The sequence below is a fragment of the Monodon monoceros genome, unplaced genomic scaffold, assembly GCF_005190385.1.
Source record: "Monodon monoceros isolate NGI ecotype Baffin Bay Population unplaced genomic scaffold, NGI_Narwhal_1 Super_Scaffold_15, whole genome shotgun sequence".
In the NCBI taxonomy this organism is placed as follows: domain Eukaryota; kingdom Metazoa; phylum Chordata; class Mammalia; order Artiodactyla; family Monodontidae; genus Monodon; species Monodon monoceros.
In genome coordinates this window covers 68,616,708-68,634,483 of record NW_021703771.1, presented here as the reverse complement: position 1 = coordinate 68,634,483, position 17,776 = coordinate 68,616,708, and the positions used below count along the sequence as shown (strand labels likewise).

At 35.5% G+C, this 17,776-nt stretch overlaps 1 protein-coding gene across 9 annotated transcripts in view; it reads right to left on the bottom strand.

The window, feature by feature from the left end:
- UTRN (utrophin) overlaps nucleotides 1-17,776 on the bottom strand; it is a 505,655-nt gene that overhangs the window by 226,870 nt on the left and 261,009 nt on the right. For 8 of the 9 annotated variants that reach the window (XM_029224149.1, XM_029224150.1, XM_029224155.1 and 5 more), the window contains one exon: nucleotides 14,254-14,443. In XM_029224149.1, the coding sequence (XP_029079982.1) occupies nucleotides 14,254-14,443 (190 nt within the window). Of the gene's footprint in view, nucleotides 1-8,491; nucleotides 8,509-14,253; nucleotides 14,444-17,776 lie in introns of those variants that run through there. The other variant, XM_029224157.1, reaches the window with a different exon arrangement.

Here is a 17,776-nt window from a genome sequence, read left to right as displayed (position 1 = left end):
TAGCTCCAATGTGAATCTAAGTTGTTTGGAAATTGTATGATTTTGCTGGCAGAGAATGTATCTCAATATGGAAGCTGGCTTGGTGCCCTAGAAAGGAAGAAGAATGAAACGACCCTGCAGTGCAGAAAGATACGTGGTGGTTGGTATTCAACATTCTGCCACCTGAGTTGAGACTAACGGAAGCTTTTTTTTTTTTTTTTTACATGTTACCAAGATTTTATGTAATGCAGAAAACTACAAAAATGAAAGTGAAAATCATCAGATTCTGTCATTAAGAAATAACGCAGTAGTAAACATTACTTAAAACATTTTTCAGTTTAAATAAGGAGGAAGAGTGAAAGATAAACTTCTCTACAAGTGAGGTAATATAACCCCATTTCTAAATACAATTTTTTTTAACATCTTAATTGGAGTAAAATTGCTTTACAATGGTGTGTTAGTTTCTGCTCTATAGCAAAGTGAATCAGTTATACATATACATATGTTCCCATATCTCTTTCCTCTTGCATCTCCCTCCCTCCCACCCTCCCTATCCCACCCCTCTAGGTGGTCACAAAGCACCTAGCTGATCTCCCTGTGCTATGCGGCTGCTTCCCACTAGATATCTATTTTACGTTTGGTAGTGTATATAGGTCCACGCCACTTTGTCACAGCTTACCCTTCCCCCTCCCCATATCCTCAAGTCCATTCTCTAGTAGGTCTGTGTCTTTATTCTATTGTTTTTTTGTTATTGAGCTGCATGAGCTGCTTGTAAATCTTGGAGATTAATCCTTTGTCAGTTGCTTCATTTGCAAATGTTTTCTCCCATTCTGAGGGTTGTCTTTTGGTCTTGTTTATGGTTTCCTTTGCTATGCAAAAGCTTTGAAGTTTCATTAGGTCCCATTTGTTTATTCTTGTTTTTATTTCCATTTCTCTAGGAGGTGGGTCAAAAAGGATCTTGCTGTGATTTATGTCATAGAGTGTTCTGCCTATGTTTTCTTCTAAGAGTTTGATAGTGTCTGGCCTTACATTTAGGTCTTTAATCCATTTTGAGTTTATTTTTGTGTATGGTGTTAGGGAGTGTTCGAATTTCATACTTTTACACGTAGCTGTCCAGTTTTCCCAGCATCACTTATTGAAGAGGCTGTCTTTTCTCCACTGTATATTCTTGCCTCCTTTATCAAAGATAAGGTGACCATATGTGCGTGGGTTTATCTCTGGGCTTTCTATCCTGTTCCATTGATCTATATTTATGTTTTTGTGCCAGTACCATACTGCCTTGATTACTGTAGCTTTGTAGTATAGTCTGAAATCAGGGAACCTGATTCCTCCAGCTCCGTTTTTCGTTCTCAAGATTGCTTTGGCTATTCGGGGTCTTTTGTGTTTCCATACAAATTGTGAAATTTTTTGTTCTAGTTCTGTGAAAAATGCCAGTGGTAGTTTGATAGGGATTGCATTGAACCTGTAGATTGCTTTGGGTAGTAGAGTCATTTTCACAATGTTGATTTTTCCAATCCAAGAACATGGTATATCTCTCCATCTATTTGTATCATCTTTAATTTCTTTCATCAGTGTCTTATAATTTTCTGCATACAGGTCTTTTGTCTCCTTAGGTAGGTTTACACCTAGATATTTTATTCTTTTTGTTGCAATGGTAAATGGGAGTGTTTTCTTAATTTCACTTTCAGATTTTTCATCATTAGTGTATAGGAATGCCAGAGATTTCTGTGCATGAATTTTGTATCCTGCTACTTTACCAAATTCACTGATTAGCTCTAGTAGTTTTCTGGCAGCATCTTTAGGATTCTCTATGTATAGTATCATGTCATCTGCAAACAGTGACAGATTTACTTCTTCTTTTCTGATTTGGATTCCTTTTATTTCTTTTTCTTCTCTGATTGCTGTAGCTAAAACTTGCAAAACTATGTTGAATAAGAGTGTTGAGAGTGGGCAACCTTGTCTTGTTCCTGATCTTAGTGGAAATGCTTTCAGTTTTTCACCACTGAGAACGATGTTGGCTGTGGGTTTGTCATATATGGCCTTTATTATGTTGAGGAAAGTTCCCTCTATGCCTACTTTCTGCAGGGTTTTTATCATAAATGGGTGTTGAATTTTGTCAAAAGCTTTCTCTGCACCTATTGAGATGATCATATGGTTTTTCTCCTTCAATTTGTTAATATGGTGTATCACGTTGATTGATTTGCGTATATTGAAGAATCCTTGCATTCCTGGAATAAACCCCACTTGATCATGGTGTATGATCCTTTTAATGTGCTGTTGGATTCTGTTTGCTAGTATTTTGTTGAGGATTTTTGCATCTATGTTCATCAGTGATATTGGCCTGTAGTTTTCTTTCTTTGTGACACCTTTGTCTGCTTTTGGTATCTGGGTGATGGTGGCCTCGTAGAATGAGTTTGGGAGTGTTCCTCCCTCTGCCATATTTTGGAAGAGTTTGAGAAGGATAGGTGTTTCATAGAATTCACCTGTGAAGCCATCTGGTCCTGGGCTTTTGTTTGTTGGCAGATTTTTAATCACAGTTTCAATTTCAGTGCTTGTGAATGGTCTGTTCATATTTTCTTTTTCTTCCTGGTTCAGTCTCGGCAGGTTGTGCATTTCTAAGAATTTGTCCATTTCTTCCAGGTTGTCCATTTTATTGGCATAGGGTTGCTTATAGTAATCTCTCATGTTCCTTTGTATTTCTGCAGTGTCAGTTGTTACTTCTCCTTTTTCATTTCTAATTCTATTGATTTGAGTCTTCTCCCTTTTTTTCTTGATGAGTCTGGCTAATGGTTTATCAATTTTGTTTATCTTCTCAAAGAACTGGCTTTTAGTTTTATTGATCTTTGCTATCGTTTCCTTCATTTCTTTTTCATTTATTTCTGATCTGATCTTTATAATTTCTTTCCTTCTGCTACCTTTGGGTTTTTTTTTTCTTTCTCTAATTGCTTTAGGTGCAAGGTTAGGTTGTTTATTTGAGATGTTTCCTGTTTCTTAAGGTAGGATTGTATTGCTATAAACTTCCCTCTTAGAACTGCTTTTGCTGAATCCCATTGGTTTTGGGTCGTCGTGTCTCCATTGTCATTTGTTTCTATGTATTTTTTGATTTCCTCTTTGATTTCTTCAGTGAGCACTTGCTTTTTAAGTAGTGTATTGTTTAGCCTCCATGTGTTTGTATTTTTTACAGATCTTCTCCTGTAATTGATATCAAGTCTCATAGCATTGTGGTTGGAAAAGATACTTGATACGATTTCAATTTTCTTAAATTTACCAAGGCTTGATTTGTGACCCAAGATATGATCTATCCTGGAGAATGTTCCATCAGCACTTGAGAAAAATGTGTATTCTGTTGTTCTTGGATGGAATGTCCTATAAATATCAATTAAGTCCATCTTGTTTAATGTATCATTTAAAGCTTGTGTTTCCTTATTTATTTTCATTTTGGATGATGTATCCATTGGTGAAAGTGGGGTGTTAAAGTCCCCCACTATGGGAGCTTCCCTCGTGGTGCAGTGGTTGAGAGTCCGCCTGCCGATGCAGGGAACACGGGATCGTGCCCTGGTCTGGGAAGATCCCACATGCCATGGAGCGGCTGGGCCCATTAGCCATGGCCGCTGAGCCTGCGTGTCCGGAGCCTGTGCTCTGCAACGGGAGAGGCCACAACAGTGAGAGGCCCACGTACCACCAAAAAAAAAAAGCTATTTAAAGTGCAATCCTGTAGAATAGTTTCAATTCTTTTTAGTTAATTGGAAAACCATTACATCATATCTGATGATACTGCTTTTAGCTAAAAGTCATTGATAGCATAAGTTTTCTGATTAACAAAATGTTAATTTGATAACTTTTAAAAAATAATTTTAAGATACACATTGACTTGGGGAGCTGTTGCAAAACAGAGATCAGGGGGTCATGTAAAGAGTGGTGCTGCTTTTGGAAGCCACAGGAAAACATCTGATGACAAGTAGGGATGTAGGTACTGTCTCTCTTGACCTGCCTCACTTTCAGCTGTAATCTCAACCCGCTGAAAAAGCATAGAAACAGAGTGAAAGTAAGGGAAGTAATCTGCCCAGGTGTCCATACAGCCCTGAGGCAACATACCCAGGACATCGATGGAGGTGGATGAGATGTAGGCAAATCCTTCCACATTTGGCACTTTTTTCCCTAAATACCTCAGGCTTCACAAATGTTTTGAACTAACCAAACCGTGTTTCTCACACAACCGAGAAGAGACAGTGCTCATGTGATCAACTGGAGTTCTACCTCCAGGCGAGAGACCTCTGACCTTTCCTATGGTTCAAACAATATGTGTGTGATTTGAGTACGGAAAGAAACTGAGGGAATCTGAGATTTGACCTTCAAATATATATATCTCAATACTCAGAACATGACAAAGTAAAGTTCCATTGCCCTAGAACACTCGAGGATTGAATTATTCAAGGAATGCAGAATTTTCCAAGAAAAAAAAAAGGGAGGGAAAGGCGGGGAGGAAGCATGAGATTTAACTATATGGGGTGTAAATCATTTGAAGAACACCATTCCACTCTGTGTCTTCTTTAAAAACACATAATCAACCTTAACTACCTCTAAATAAAGGGGACCCACACACGTAGATGAAAAGTGGTATGTAAACATACTTCTTCAGTGAATCTGAAAATCTGTTCAGAGATGATTTGCCTTTGTCATCATATACCTTTGCTTTTCGGCACCATAAGCCTCCACATCGCTCTCTGTTGTCTACATGCGAACACGAACACACACACACACACACACACAGCAGGACTATCAATCAGACTGCTAGGTAGAATCTTCTGGTCTCTGTTCACAGAGTGCTCAGAGGCAGCTGCTCTGATACCACAGGAGACATGGTTTTTCAGGGATGACTTTGAGATCAGCACTGCTCTGAAAGCCTGAGTGCTCCAGAAGACTAGGTTAAGAATAGTCAGAGTTTCACTGTACGGATGAATCAGTAGCACCAAAATGTGTGTATATACCACATAGAGAGAAAAAGACTACCAACTAGGGTGCAAGAAGAGAACAGCAGAAAGTAAGAACAAAATTACACTTTACTAATATTTAACGTGCAATCTTACCATGGCATATATGTATAATTTCTATATGAATATATATAATATATATATACACACACACACATATATTTAAAGTATTTTTACTGATAGGACTACTTGATCACAAGGTTTGGAGGTGATCAAAACCATGTAAGCTAAAGTGAGTTATGTATATATATATGCAGGCAAATAGAAGTTATATTACTTAAATCAAAAATTTTTAAATGCTTAAATAATGAGGAATTCAATTTATAACACTAGTATTATATTTTTCTTATTTTTCTATAATGGCTCATATCTCAATCTACTTTACAAAAAATTGCTTTTACCATGTCCTCAATTAATAAATATTTTATGAAAACTGGCACTAAGGAAAAGAATGGTACTTATAAAACAAATTTATTCAGCTTTTACTGCAAAGATTTAGTGATGAAATATCCCAAAATTATCACGTAACAGTGAAAACAAATTAAAAGTCAACTTTATTTTTTAATCATTTACATTCACCTTTGCTTTTACTGTGCTCTATTAGAAGAAAAATTATTTTTATAGAATTAATATTTTAAAGGAACTAAGCAATCAACACCATATCTGGAAAAATTAGCATCCAACATAAGGTGATTTTAGGTCATCAGGGCAATTTCAATGCTGCTAATTATATCTTCAAGTAAGCAGGACTTATGTTTCAGTACCCTGTCAAATTTTATGGGATGTATGACCAGGAAGAAATAGTTTTAAATGTAAAAAATACAAGTGAAAGTGTAAATAGGTTAAGAGAAGGGGAAAAGGATATTTTAACTCCAAGAGCTATAAATTCCAAGTGTCTCTTTTCATTCCTCCCTAATCTTCAAAACATACAGGAAAAAAACACAAAATGAGAATATTCAACACAAATTTCCAACTGTGTCACACATAAGCTATTTTCCTATAGACGAAAGATGCATGAACATAAGCAAAGAAAGATAAGGTATCACAGAGGAAAAAGTCTGATGAAAGACTGAATTTCCATATAATATGTAAAAGCAGAGATCCTATAAGAGGAATAAAAAAGGGGATAAAATATTAACAGACACTGGATTTCAAAACACAAATATGAATTTAAAATAGTCATGTCTCCTAACACTTTTCCCCATTCATTTCAGTCTGTAAATGTATTTACAATAGACTGCCTCTACCTTTTTATGAACAAACACTGAACCTTTAGCATTTCCTTTCTAAGAAACTAAATTTAGAGAATGCAGAAGGTATAGGAAGAGACAGTCATGATAGCATTTAAAATTTAAGGGGAAAAGAATTTATAGTGTCTTAAAGTAAATGAATAGCAAACTTATCTAAACTTTTAAGTATTACACATAGACTACTGATAATTAAAATACAGTTAAATACTTTCAATTGGTATACTTTACCCATGTCAGTATTTGAGATGGCAACTGTTAATTAATATGCAATTCTGCAACTAAAACTTTTATTCATGTTATATGACCTAATATAGTTCAGTAATTAAGATCAGTTTTCAAAATATAACCAAGCAAATAAAATGTATTTATTTCATAGTAGTTTTGCCACTTCCTATTTTAAATTTCTGGTTCTTAAGCCAAATTTCATGTATCACTGCCTTATATTGACACCTGCTGGAAAGTACTGGAATTGTAGATCTCTCATTTCGTTATCTGTATAGTTGTAAATCTTGCTTTTGAGAAAAGAAATGTGAAAGATAACATCTTAACTGAGAATAATACAAATTTTAATTTTCTAAGAAAAAAAAGTAACACTTAATTCCAAACATTTAAATTTAATGGTTTCTGTAGAAAATTATAAATCTCAAGAAGTCTGCCCAAAGAGTATTTCTGTTGGGAATTAACTTATCCAATGACTTCATTAACTTAACTTGTGCTAATTTGGGGTATGATTATGAAACTAATTAAGCAACCTTCTCCAGTATTTGAACTTCCACTTTTCACCTTAAACTATCTTAATTCCTTGGTCACATGACTTGAGGAAAATACCTAATTTTGTGAAAGTATGCATACAAATGGATCAGAAAAATGATCCAGCTAATAAAACAATATTCATACCTGTAGATTACAAGGATAAAATAACATGCATTAGTGAATGAGCTTTTCTTCTCTATTTTCAAAACTGCTTGTTCATGAACTACATAAACATTTTACCAGAATAAATTTATTCTCTGAAGTGCACCAAAACACAACATATTAAAATAAATAATTTATGAATTCTTACAAATGAATAAATTAAGTTGTATTGTTTTAATTAACTTCTTATGCAAACGAAAACACTTCTAAGTATCACTGCAAAGAATGCTCACTACCTTAATCTGTCTCCTAAAACTTTTCAGAAAAAAAAAAATGATTCCAGACAGAAATACATTTAATTGACCAAACTGTTAGAAATAAGAATATATGATAGAGTTAATAAAATTCTGCTTTTCCCCTCTAATCCACTACCATATAATAAGCAGGACCTAGGTGCTCAGACATGTCCTATTTTATAACATCAGAAAAATAACATTGTCCTAGAGACAGTTGTTCCAATTACAAATGAGTTTGGGCAGCTAATAGGGCAACAAGATACGTTCTTGCGAATGGCACTAAGAACATGAAATAAAGGAAGAATATTGTACTGCAGTGCTGGATAAACTGCTTTAGCATTCCGGTTATAATTCCTCCCTTCCTTTCTTAAATCACTCCAATTTCTGACAAAGTAATGAGCTAGTATGAACCTAGTTTAAATAAAACAAAACAATGATCAAAAATATAATAGCTAACTTTTTAAAAAAATATAGGAGCTCATTCAATGTTTTATGTTTAGGATGATGTAGTATTTGAAATTTGCAACTGTCAAACAAGTTGCCTTCTGAAAGTGTACTTAATCCACCTGTCCAAATAAAATTCAGTTCTTCACGTTTAACTATAGTATATGAAGATTCAAGAATATGGGGAATAAATATTTTACCATAAGATGAAGTCCAGTAGTTCCTAAAATGTGTTTTAATTTTTTTTAATTGATAAACAATTAACTATAGAGAGATGAACAGTTTTTAAGTAACCTACTCAAAGATTATTTTAAACTTTTTAAAAATTTACTGACATTTACTTAAGATTAATTTGCCATTTACTTTTAAGACCACAAGTGTCTCAGAGGTAACAGGTCTTAATGAATGTAGTTTTGCTGTATTTTCTCTAAACAGTTCACTAGCCCTTCTCAAAAAGACAAGATTTTGTCAATTGCAAAATAAAATATGCACTAAAATAGTACTTGTTCCTGATTCTTAAACAAAATTTAATTAAGCAATTCACTTTAATGGCTTTCACAGTCAGTCACTAAGAAAAGGAATCTTTCCCTGATAAGAACCCTGAAAGATTAGATTTTAGATCCTGAGAAGCAGTAGAATTGTCTGACACCAGAGATCCTCATTTTCAATCAGTTACCTTACAGAGCTTCTGATATCGAGGAGAAGAAACTGCCATCCTTTGTAAACGATGTAACAAAACCACAACTTTCTGCAGAGACGTTCTCACCACAGCCATCATTTTAAGTTTACCACACTTCTGCAGACACCTCAGAATTTGCATTATAAATGAAGAGCACTGATCACTTCCTCCCGGTCACTGGACAATGATTTGCCAGTTCTCTGAGCATGCTCGTTTCCAGGAAAGCATTTGAAAAATACAGGGGACTTAGGTGCTAGGCAAATGAAGGCTGGTATTCCTTCAACTTCTTCTCAATTTAAAAAACATACACAAACGCCACCCAGAAAGCCCCCAGTAGATGCTCACAGCCAGTACTTGCTCAGCCCGGCACGGCCAGACAATGAAGCAATTTGTTGGGCAGCCAAAACGCTGCCTGCTGCGGGCGAGGAGTGTGCTCAGTAGCCAAAAAGGATATTAAGTGAAACATTAAAGCTGCAGATACAAAGCAGACATCCCCTGGGAGCAGAGATTCAACACATCACCAAGATGCATGCCTTGTAGCGGGCTTATATTAAGCGATCCAGTGGCATTCACTCTCTCTAAAGAGGGATGCGTTCGCTCCCCGACTAAACGCAGCTCTGGCTGTGTTCTGTGGGATGAGTGAATAGAGCCCATTACAAATCTTGAGCAGAACAGAAGGGTACTGGACTCTAATATCAGCCCAGATGCTGAGTGCTAATAAATCACCTCCACACAGGTCTCAGAACAAGATCATGTAAAACAAAACAAAAAATACCTGCAGGGGGTATGTGGCTTTACCTAAGATACCGTAAAAGCAGAGTCATCTACAGGCTCTCAGATGCTTGCTTAGGAGGAAAGCCATCAGAAATCGAATTTCCAATGCTAGGTTAAGACTCCTCTAATTAAACAGTAAGGTTAAAAAAACCCAACAAAGTCTGTAACTGACTACTAACATTCCAAATTATCACATTTCCCCTTAGACAGAATCTTCATCTCATTTTATTTGCCATAAAGCTGTTTTACTTTTATGAGTAAGAAATATAAGACAGTATATATATATATATATATATATATATATATATATATATATAGAGAGAGAGAGAGAGAGAGAGAGAGAGAGAGAGAGAGAGAGAGAGAGATATCATATAGATAGAAAAACGCAGTACAGAATTTTGGGGTTTTCTATTTATATGTATACATTTCAGATAATATTTTCTACTTCAGCTTGAATACCATTATAAATATCAATTGGGGTAAAGCACTGTTAGGAAATAAGCAAAATAACCCAGAATGATTAAATGACTGGGCCAAAGGGCACAGCCAGAAATAGAACCCAGAGGTTTCCCATTATCAGTGTCCTGCTCAAATTAATAACCTGGGTAGGTCTGCATTTTCACCTTTCTCTACTATTGTCATGATTCTTTAAAAGAAATGCAGCATTTAAAAATATTTGTTTCTCTTCTTTACTTTTCCTGCCTTCTCAGTCCTTCAATTTTAGCATGACTTAAAGCCCTAAATTGGGTCTTACAGGGTTGTGTTTATCAAACAGTGTTTTTGTGGGCTTCTGCTTGTCTACTTTTTCCCTGCAGCTCTATACTGAGAACCTATACTGCCTCCCTCTGGATAGGCTAACGATGTCAAAATATCTACATAAAGCCAAAATCGGAAGAGGTCATCAACGAATGATGTAATTAAAAATAGCAATTTATTCGGCAAATGTATAGAAACAGGAAGTAGATCAGTGATTATTTAGGGGTTGGAGAACTGGCAATAGGGGATTGACAGCCAAGAGGTACAGGGTTTCTTTCTGAGGTGACAAAAATGTTCTAATATGATTATGGTGATGGTTGCACTACTTTGAGAATACAGTAAAAACAACTCAATTGTACAACTTAAATTGATGGATTGTATGGTATGCGAAATTCCAATAAAGCTGTTATCAAAAAAAAAAAAAAAAAAAAAAAAAAAGAACTTGTAATTCCTGTCCCTAAACCAGCAGGTGAAGTTTCCACAGTACAGGTAATACCCCCCAAACACTATGCTGGGTATGGAGCTGGGTACGGGGGAAAATCTGAAACGATCTAAATAATTAAAGTCTGCACCTATGGAAAAGAGGATAAAAATTAGGCTGAAAGAGAACACAGGAGATGAAAACACAATAATCCCAAAGCAGAGAGCAAAAACACCAACCCCAGAAAGGCAACAGGGCAACAGAATTTTACCCAGCAAAGAATCGAAGTATGTTAATTAACTGGCACTGATAAAATGTAAAGCTTGTATTTTGAAATATAATTAAAATGATAATAATATCTTAGAATATGGACATGAAAATTCAGAATAAATGCATTTGAATTAATAGATAAACTGACCGGGAAGTCAATAATAGACTTTCATTCAAAAGCAAAAAAAAAACAGTTTCTGCATCTTTGGCCAAATTCTCTCATCTGAATCAGATCCACAGTGACAACTGCATAGCAGGCATCTCCTCCTGGATGTTACTCAGATGCCTCATTTCATCATAGTCAAAATGGAATTTACCATCACATCACACTCCGCACTAACTTGCACTGCTGCCCTGACTTCTTTTCCTATATTCCCAATGTCAGATTCTAACACCACCTGGCAATCTTCTTTGTTAGTACCCCTTCCCCCGCCCTTAGTCTACCCACACTATCAAGTCATTAGGTGTATTCCCCCTGTCACTGCCTCATTTCTAGTCATTATCACCTCTGACCAGATGGCTAGAGTATCCTAACGGACTGCTCGGCTGTCAGTCTTGCCCAGTTCAAACCCACTCTCCATAAAGCCATTGGCTAGACTCCTATAAAATACAAATCCCCCTGCAACACTCCCTTGCTTAATATGCTTTAAGGACTTTTCCCCATTGCCACCAGGTTAAAATATGAAATACTTAGCAAGTCATACAAGATCCTCTATGATCTGGACCGCTCAGCTCTCCAGGAGCTTTTGTCTCCAAAAGATCAGGTTTTCTCTTGCCAATAGTCCTCTGCTGAAGAGAAAAATCTAACTGCCTTGCAGCAGGGCAGTGAAACATAAATCCGTAAATCCAAGCGATCATCCATTCTTACCAGAAATGGCATGTATCATAGCATACTCTCAGAAATTAATCTTCATCTTTCATTGTGCTTCCAAACTATGCTTTATCAAAATGTACCCAAATTCACCTTAAACCAAATACAGAATAAACTTCTTCACCTTCATGAAATATTACCACGGCGCTGCATCCAGCTGTGTTGAGACAAAAAGCAAGTAAAACCAGAGAACATGTCATGTAAGCAGTTCTACATACACCCCTTGCACACAGAGCACATACTTGCCAGGGTCCTTATTCCATCGTTCTTACGCACACATGTCTACCACCACCGCCATGCCACCAGAACATTTATTTTATAATTGCAGGTGCTTTTCCACATTCATTTTCTTCAACAAATATCTTTCCATTTCCAAATAAGTTTTCATTTTAACTGTCCACTCACACAAAAGGACAGTCATTAATACAAAAACCCAAAGGAAAATTAAAATTCTTTTGCCTCAGAAATACTCAGCAAATGGTACTAAGTCTCTAAAAATCATCTACCTATATGGTGCCCAAAACAAAGCCACGGATTTTTTTTTAACAAAGCGAAGAGAACGTTTTAAAATTAACAGCATGTAACAAAGGAGCAAGGGAGTGAAAAATCATGCGAACTACCATAATGTGAAACATCCAAAACATAAACAAATGCATGTGTTTATCTTTAGATAGATTTTAATAGGCTCTTAATAAATGCCCTCTTTAATATTTCTCATGAGACAAAATGGATTATTTTAGCAACATTAAATTAGTTTTGAGAAGGATTTATCATTCGTGTTATAATGTATTTTAGTCAGCAACCTTTCTTTCTTGATGCTGGTTGCCATAAGACAAGTAATCCTGTGCTTAGTTATTTTTATTCAGAAAGATTTTAAACATCTCTATGTACATGTATTTCTTCCACAATTTGAATATTCATTAAATATTGAGAAGAGTTTTTTGGCTATGTAAGAATATATCCCAGAATAAAATGTATTGGAAGACATTATTAAACTCTAAAACAGGTCTGTTTTAGACCTGCTAAAACAAGGCTCATTTCAAGCCTCCTTGCTCTTTGTCTAAAACTGTTACCTTCTCGAGTGCATAGCCTGGGTATGTTTTGAGTTTAACATCATTATTACATAAATTGCGTATCTGTGAGCATTAATAGGTCAGGCTTATCATTGTTTAAGTCATAAAAAATAATGTATTCTAGCACATACCCACATTTAGAACCCTCTAAAAATGAGATGATAGTTAAATATTTTATCAATTAACATTTATGGTGACCTCATAAGACTCCAGAGGGTAAGAGAAAAAAGACAAAAAAGAGCAGATTTATCTTTGATACCTGCCTGCTCACTCTCATTATCAACTCACAAGTGTATTATGCAATGAATCAATGAATAAGAAATAAGAAGTAATGTATAAGTAAACATAGATTTTTGTTAAATTAATCTTGAGAATTCAACCATAAAACACCCTAACAGTCTTTATGCATGGGAATAAATTATTAATAAGTCTATTCCAAAAGGGTCTTTCTTTAAAATTCATAACTTTTTAAGGATAATAATTTCAAACTTAAGAGAAAATTTGTAAGAATAATTCCAAGAAAGCTTCTGTACCCTTCAACCAGACCCACACACACATTTGTGAACATTCTGATGTTTCAAGGGAAAAGATTTCCCAAGAAAGGATTCAGAAAAGGTCATCATACTGAATTTCATAATGGTGAAGATTTAGGGTCCAAGGGCAGTGGTCTGTATTTATTTAGATTCCACACAGAGCTCTGCGTAGGCAACAACATGGAATAATACAATCTCTGCCTTTGAAGAACCATGTGATCAACTAGAGGAGGAGACAGGCATCAGATGACAATGGATCATGAGTTCACAAGCATATCAGAAATAATAACTGTCAAAATGCTGTGAGAATGGCACAGCATAAAGAAGTAACCAGATGTAAAACTGTGGTAAACAAGGAGTCTTCTCCATTGAAGTAGGTTTAAAACCAAGTTCTAAGTGAGAAGGCCTGTGATGGGCAAGAGTAGGTTATTCTGCACAAAGAAAATGGGAAATTCAAGGGCACCGAAGCAGGTGTACTTGGGGGCAGAAAAAAGATTCAGATATGCTTCATTAGATTCCTCAAATATTTTTTTAAAGGAAAGATTTTGTGTTATCACATTTCATGTAGAAGAAAATGTGAACCTCAGACTGCATTCACAATCATAGCTATCAAGCTAAAGACATAGAAGTAACACCCTCAAGCCTAATATTCTTGGTTGTATACTAAGCCACAGAGCCTTTGCAGCTTTTATATTAAGTATTTATAATAAATGGAGAAAGAAATAACTTCCTGTTAAGAGGAAATGCCCTTATCATTCAGGCTTCAATAAGGCTAACTGTAATAGGGCTTAAAATGACCGAAAAATATAATAGTTATGAGCCTGTAAGTCTAAATAAAAAACTATTACTCCCATAAAACAAGGTGTTTTTTTCCTCAATTATTAAGTAAAAGTACTTTACAAATCTTATTTCCAGAAACCAATTATTCATAGAGGAGCATGGATTTCATACCAAAATAAGGCGACAACCTCACCTTTGAACGGTAATAAATTTTGCATGTAGATGGATCAAAAGAGCACAGCAAAAATTAAAATACAAGGCGCAGTTTCCCGTGCACTTGCCTGCATCTGCTGTGTGAGTTCCCTGGCCAGGACGGTGTCCTGAAGAGCATTCTCCCGCTGAGAGGCATCCGCAAGCACATTAACTGTGGTTTCTGCTTCTTGTATCCACTTTAGGAAGTTCTCCAGATCCCTGCGAGAGGCCTGCACTGTCCTCAGCTCACCCTCCAAGGCACTCTGTCTGTCAGCAATGCTGCAAGGAACAACACGACAGGCACGTCTCCGTTACTTACAGTGTGACAGTCCACATCATGCATGCCCTAAAGAAAAATTAACAGATGGCCTCCAAGCAACCTTTATTTATTTAAGTACCTAATGTAACTGGGAGATTTGTTTATATGTGTGTCTTGAATAATCCTTAATGGAGGGGTAATGTGAATTTTGAGAAGAAGGAGAGGGAGAGAGATATAAATATTAACAAAATCACATCCATATCATAAAATAATTATAACATTTTACAGTTCGTAATTGTATGCTGTTATTCCCCATACATTTTATTTCAGTACCTTAGTATCATTCCTGACACTCAAAAGGCAATATCAATAAATATTCATACAAGTGACTAAATGAATTCTAGGAAGAAGTAAAATCTGAAGAAGTGTTTAAGATACAATCAAATAATTTAAAGGACTTACTTTATATATTTTAAACACTTCAGATCAATGCAAACTGGTTCTTCAAGCTGATATAATAATATTATATTCGGAAGACACTGGACAATCAAGTTTTTATAAAGCTTTCATTAAATCTACATCAAAATTAAAGCATATAACTACCCTGGAGTTGCATGATTTAACAGACACACACACCTGTAAATCCAACCTTTAAAATTTCATATACCTCAAAGCTCCATATAAAGAAAACAAACAACTTAATTTGCAAATGGGCACCAACAATTTCACTCCTAGGTATTTAAACCCAAAAGAACTAAAAACATATGTCCACACAAAAACTTATACAAAAATGTTTATAGCAGCATTATTTAGAAGAGCCAAACAGCAGAATCACCCCAAATATCCATCAATTGGGAGGGGAATTACTAAACAAAATGTAGTATATTCACCCACGAAATATTGCTCAGCCATAAAAAGGAATGAAGTACTGATACATGCTCAGCATGGATGGACCTTGAAAACATTATGCCAAGTGAAAGAAACCAGACACAAAAGGCCACATATTGTGTGATTCCATTTATATGAACTACTTAAAAGAAGTAAATCCATAGAAGGAGAAAGTAGATTAGTTGCTGACTAGGACTGGAAGGTAGAGGGAAATGGGGACAGACTGCTAATGGGTGGTGGGTTTCTTTTCAGGGTGATAAACTGTTCTGAAATTAAGAGTGTGGTAATGGCTGCACAACAGAGAAAATATACTAAAAACCATTAAGTTGTACACTTTCAAAGGGTGAATTTCATGGTATATGAACTGTTATCACAATTTAAAAATCAACACATGTAATATGATCTTATTTACATATTTTTTTCTATCTGTCCATCCACTCATCCATCCATTTATCATCATCCATCCGTCTTTCTATCTGTATATACAGATAGAGGGAGAAATGTCTGGAACACTAACCTAATATTAAAATAGTTCCAGGTGCTAGGATTTGATGTGGTTTACTTTCCTATTTGTACTTTTCTGCATTCTTTGAATTTATAATAATCAAGTATCTTTTTTACATATCAATAAACACATTCCTTTTAAAAAATGGGTAAAAGGTGTAAACAGACATATCATCATAGAAGATGTATGGATAGCAAGAAGCACATGAAAAGCTACTCAACATCAGTAACTATCAGAAAAATGTAAATCCAATCCACAATGAGATATCACTACATATTAGAATGGCTTTAAGAAAATGACCAAACCAAGTGCTGATAAGAATGTAAAGTAATTGCAACTCTCATACACTGCAGGTAGGAGTGTAAAATGGTATGGCCATATTGAAAAACAGTTTGGCAGTTTTTTATAAAGTTAACCATGCACTTAAGATACAAGCCAGCAATCCTATTCCTAAGTATTTACCCAAGAGGAATGAAAACATATGCCTACACAAACCTGTACGCCAATGACCATAGCAGCTTTATTCATAATGGTCCAAAGCTCATAATAGCCCAAAAGTCATCAGCTAGTAAATAGATAAACTGGGGTACATGCATATAATGGAATACTACTGAGCAATAAACATCTAAAAACTAATGATGGATACATCAACATGAATGGAACCTCAAATGCATTTTGCTAAGTGAAAGAAGCCAGACATAAAAGCTACATACTACGATCCCATTTATATGACATTCTGGAATGTCATCAACTTCAACTCAGCATTTACTTACTGAAAAACCGCCAACAGTGTTTGGCTGCCTACAGAACAAATTCAAATTGCTTCTGCTGGAACTCAATGTCCTCCATAATCTATCACTAACTTACTTTTCCAGCTTTACGCCCCTAGTTATTTCCAATAGTTCAGATCAAAGTGGTATGTTCCTTTTTCTCTAGAATATTCTTAATACTATGTCCACATAATTTTATACCCACATAAAAAATGTCCTTCTGACAATCTTCACCTATCAAATTCCTTCCAATCCTTTAAGGGTTAAAGTTACCTCCTTCAGAACATCTCAGCCCAATTAGGTTTCCTTGTCCTGAGTTCATAAAAGGTCAAAACTCCTCTTCATTCAGAAATTCATCATATGTATCCTGGAAAAGCCCTTAGATTGTGATCTTATTTCACCCTTAAATTTTACTTTAACTATATCATAGAGATTTCTTGTCTGTCTCCCTGTTCCATAAACTCACTATGGGCAGAAGCAGTCTTTTGTATCTCCATATTCCTCAGAGTCTTTTTACAGCATTATGATAGTTTTATAGAATAATGAAAATCTTTTTACAATATGCCTTTAAAATTACCTCCCAAACTCCACTTTTCAAGAAGCTACTGACAGAAGTCCTCTACAATACCTAGTTTGTAAATCCAGAAAGAAGACAATATAAGAAGCTTAAAAACAAGAAATCCAACAGGCTCTCATGCTAATGGTGAAAGGAGATCTCAGAAAAGAGGGCAATGCACCAAACTGGATCAGATGAGGGCTGTCTTCACCATTCCAGCTGTTATGTTTCTTGTTTTAATTTGACAGAATTAACAAAGGAGACACTCTGACAAAACAATAACTCAAAAGAGGACAAAAACAAACAAACTCCATGAGATCCTAGGAGGAAAGCACAGAAAATCCCCAGGATAATGGCTGTGCAGCAGACCTGGAAAGCTGTCTCCAGAACAAATGTCTACAAGAAAAAATATTAGAAGTGATAGACTGCTTAATGTGATTGACCTTGTCAATCACTGACAGGCTATTGGAAAATGTGGGAAGAATTAGCAATAGGTGCAAAGAAAACTAAGCGTATAAAAACAAGGCAATTATTAATTTCAGGTAAAATAAACAGAGAAGAAGCAAAATCATAGTAAACTTTAGTGCCTGGCTGTTAACGATGTTTAGACAGGCATAATAACGTCAACACCGAA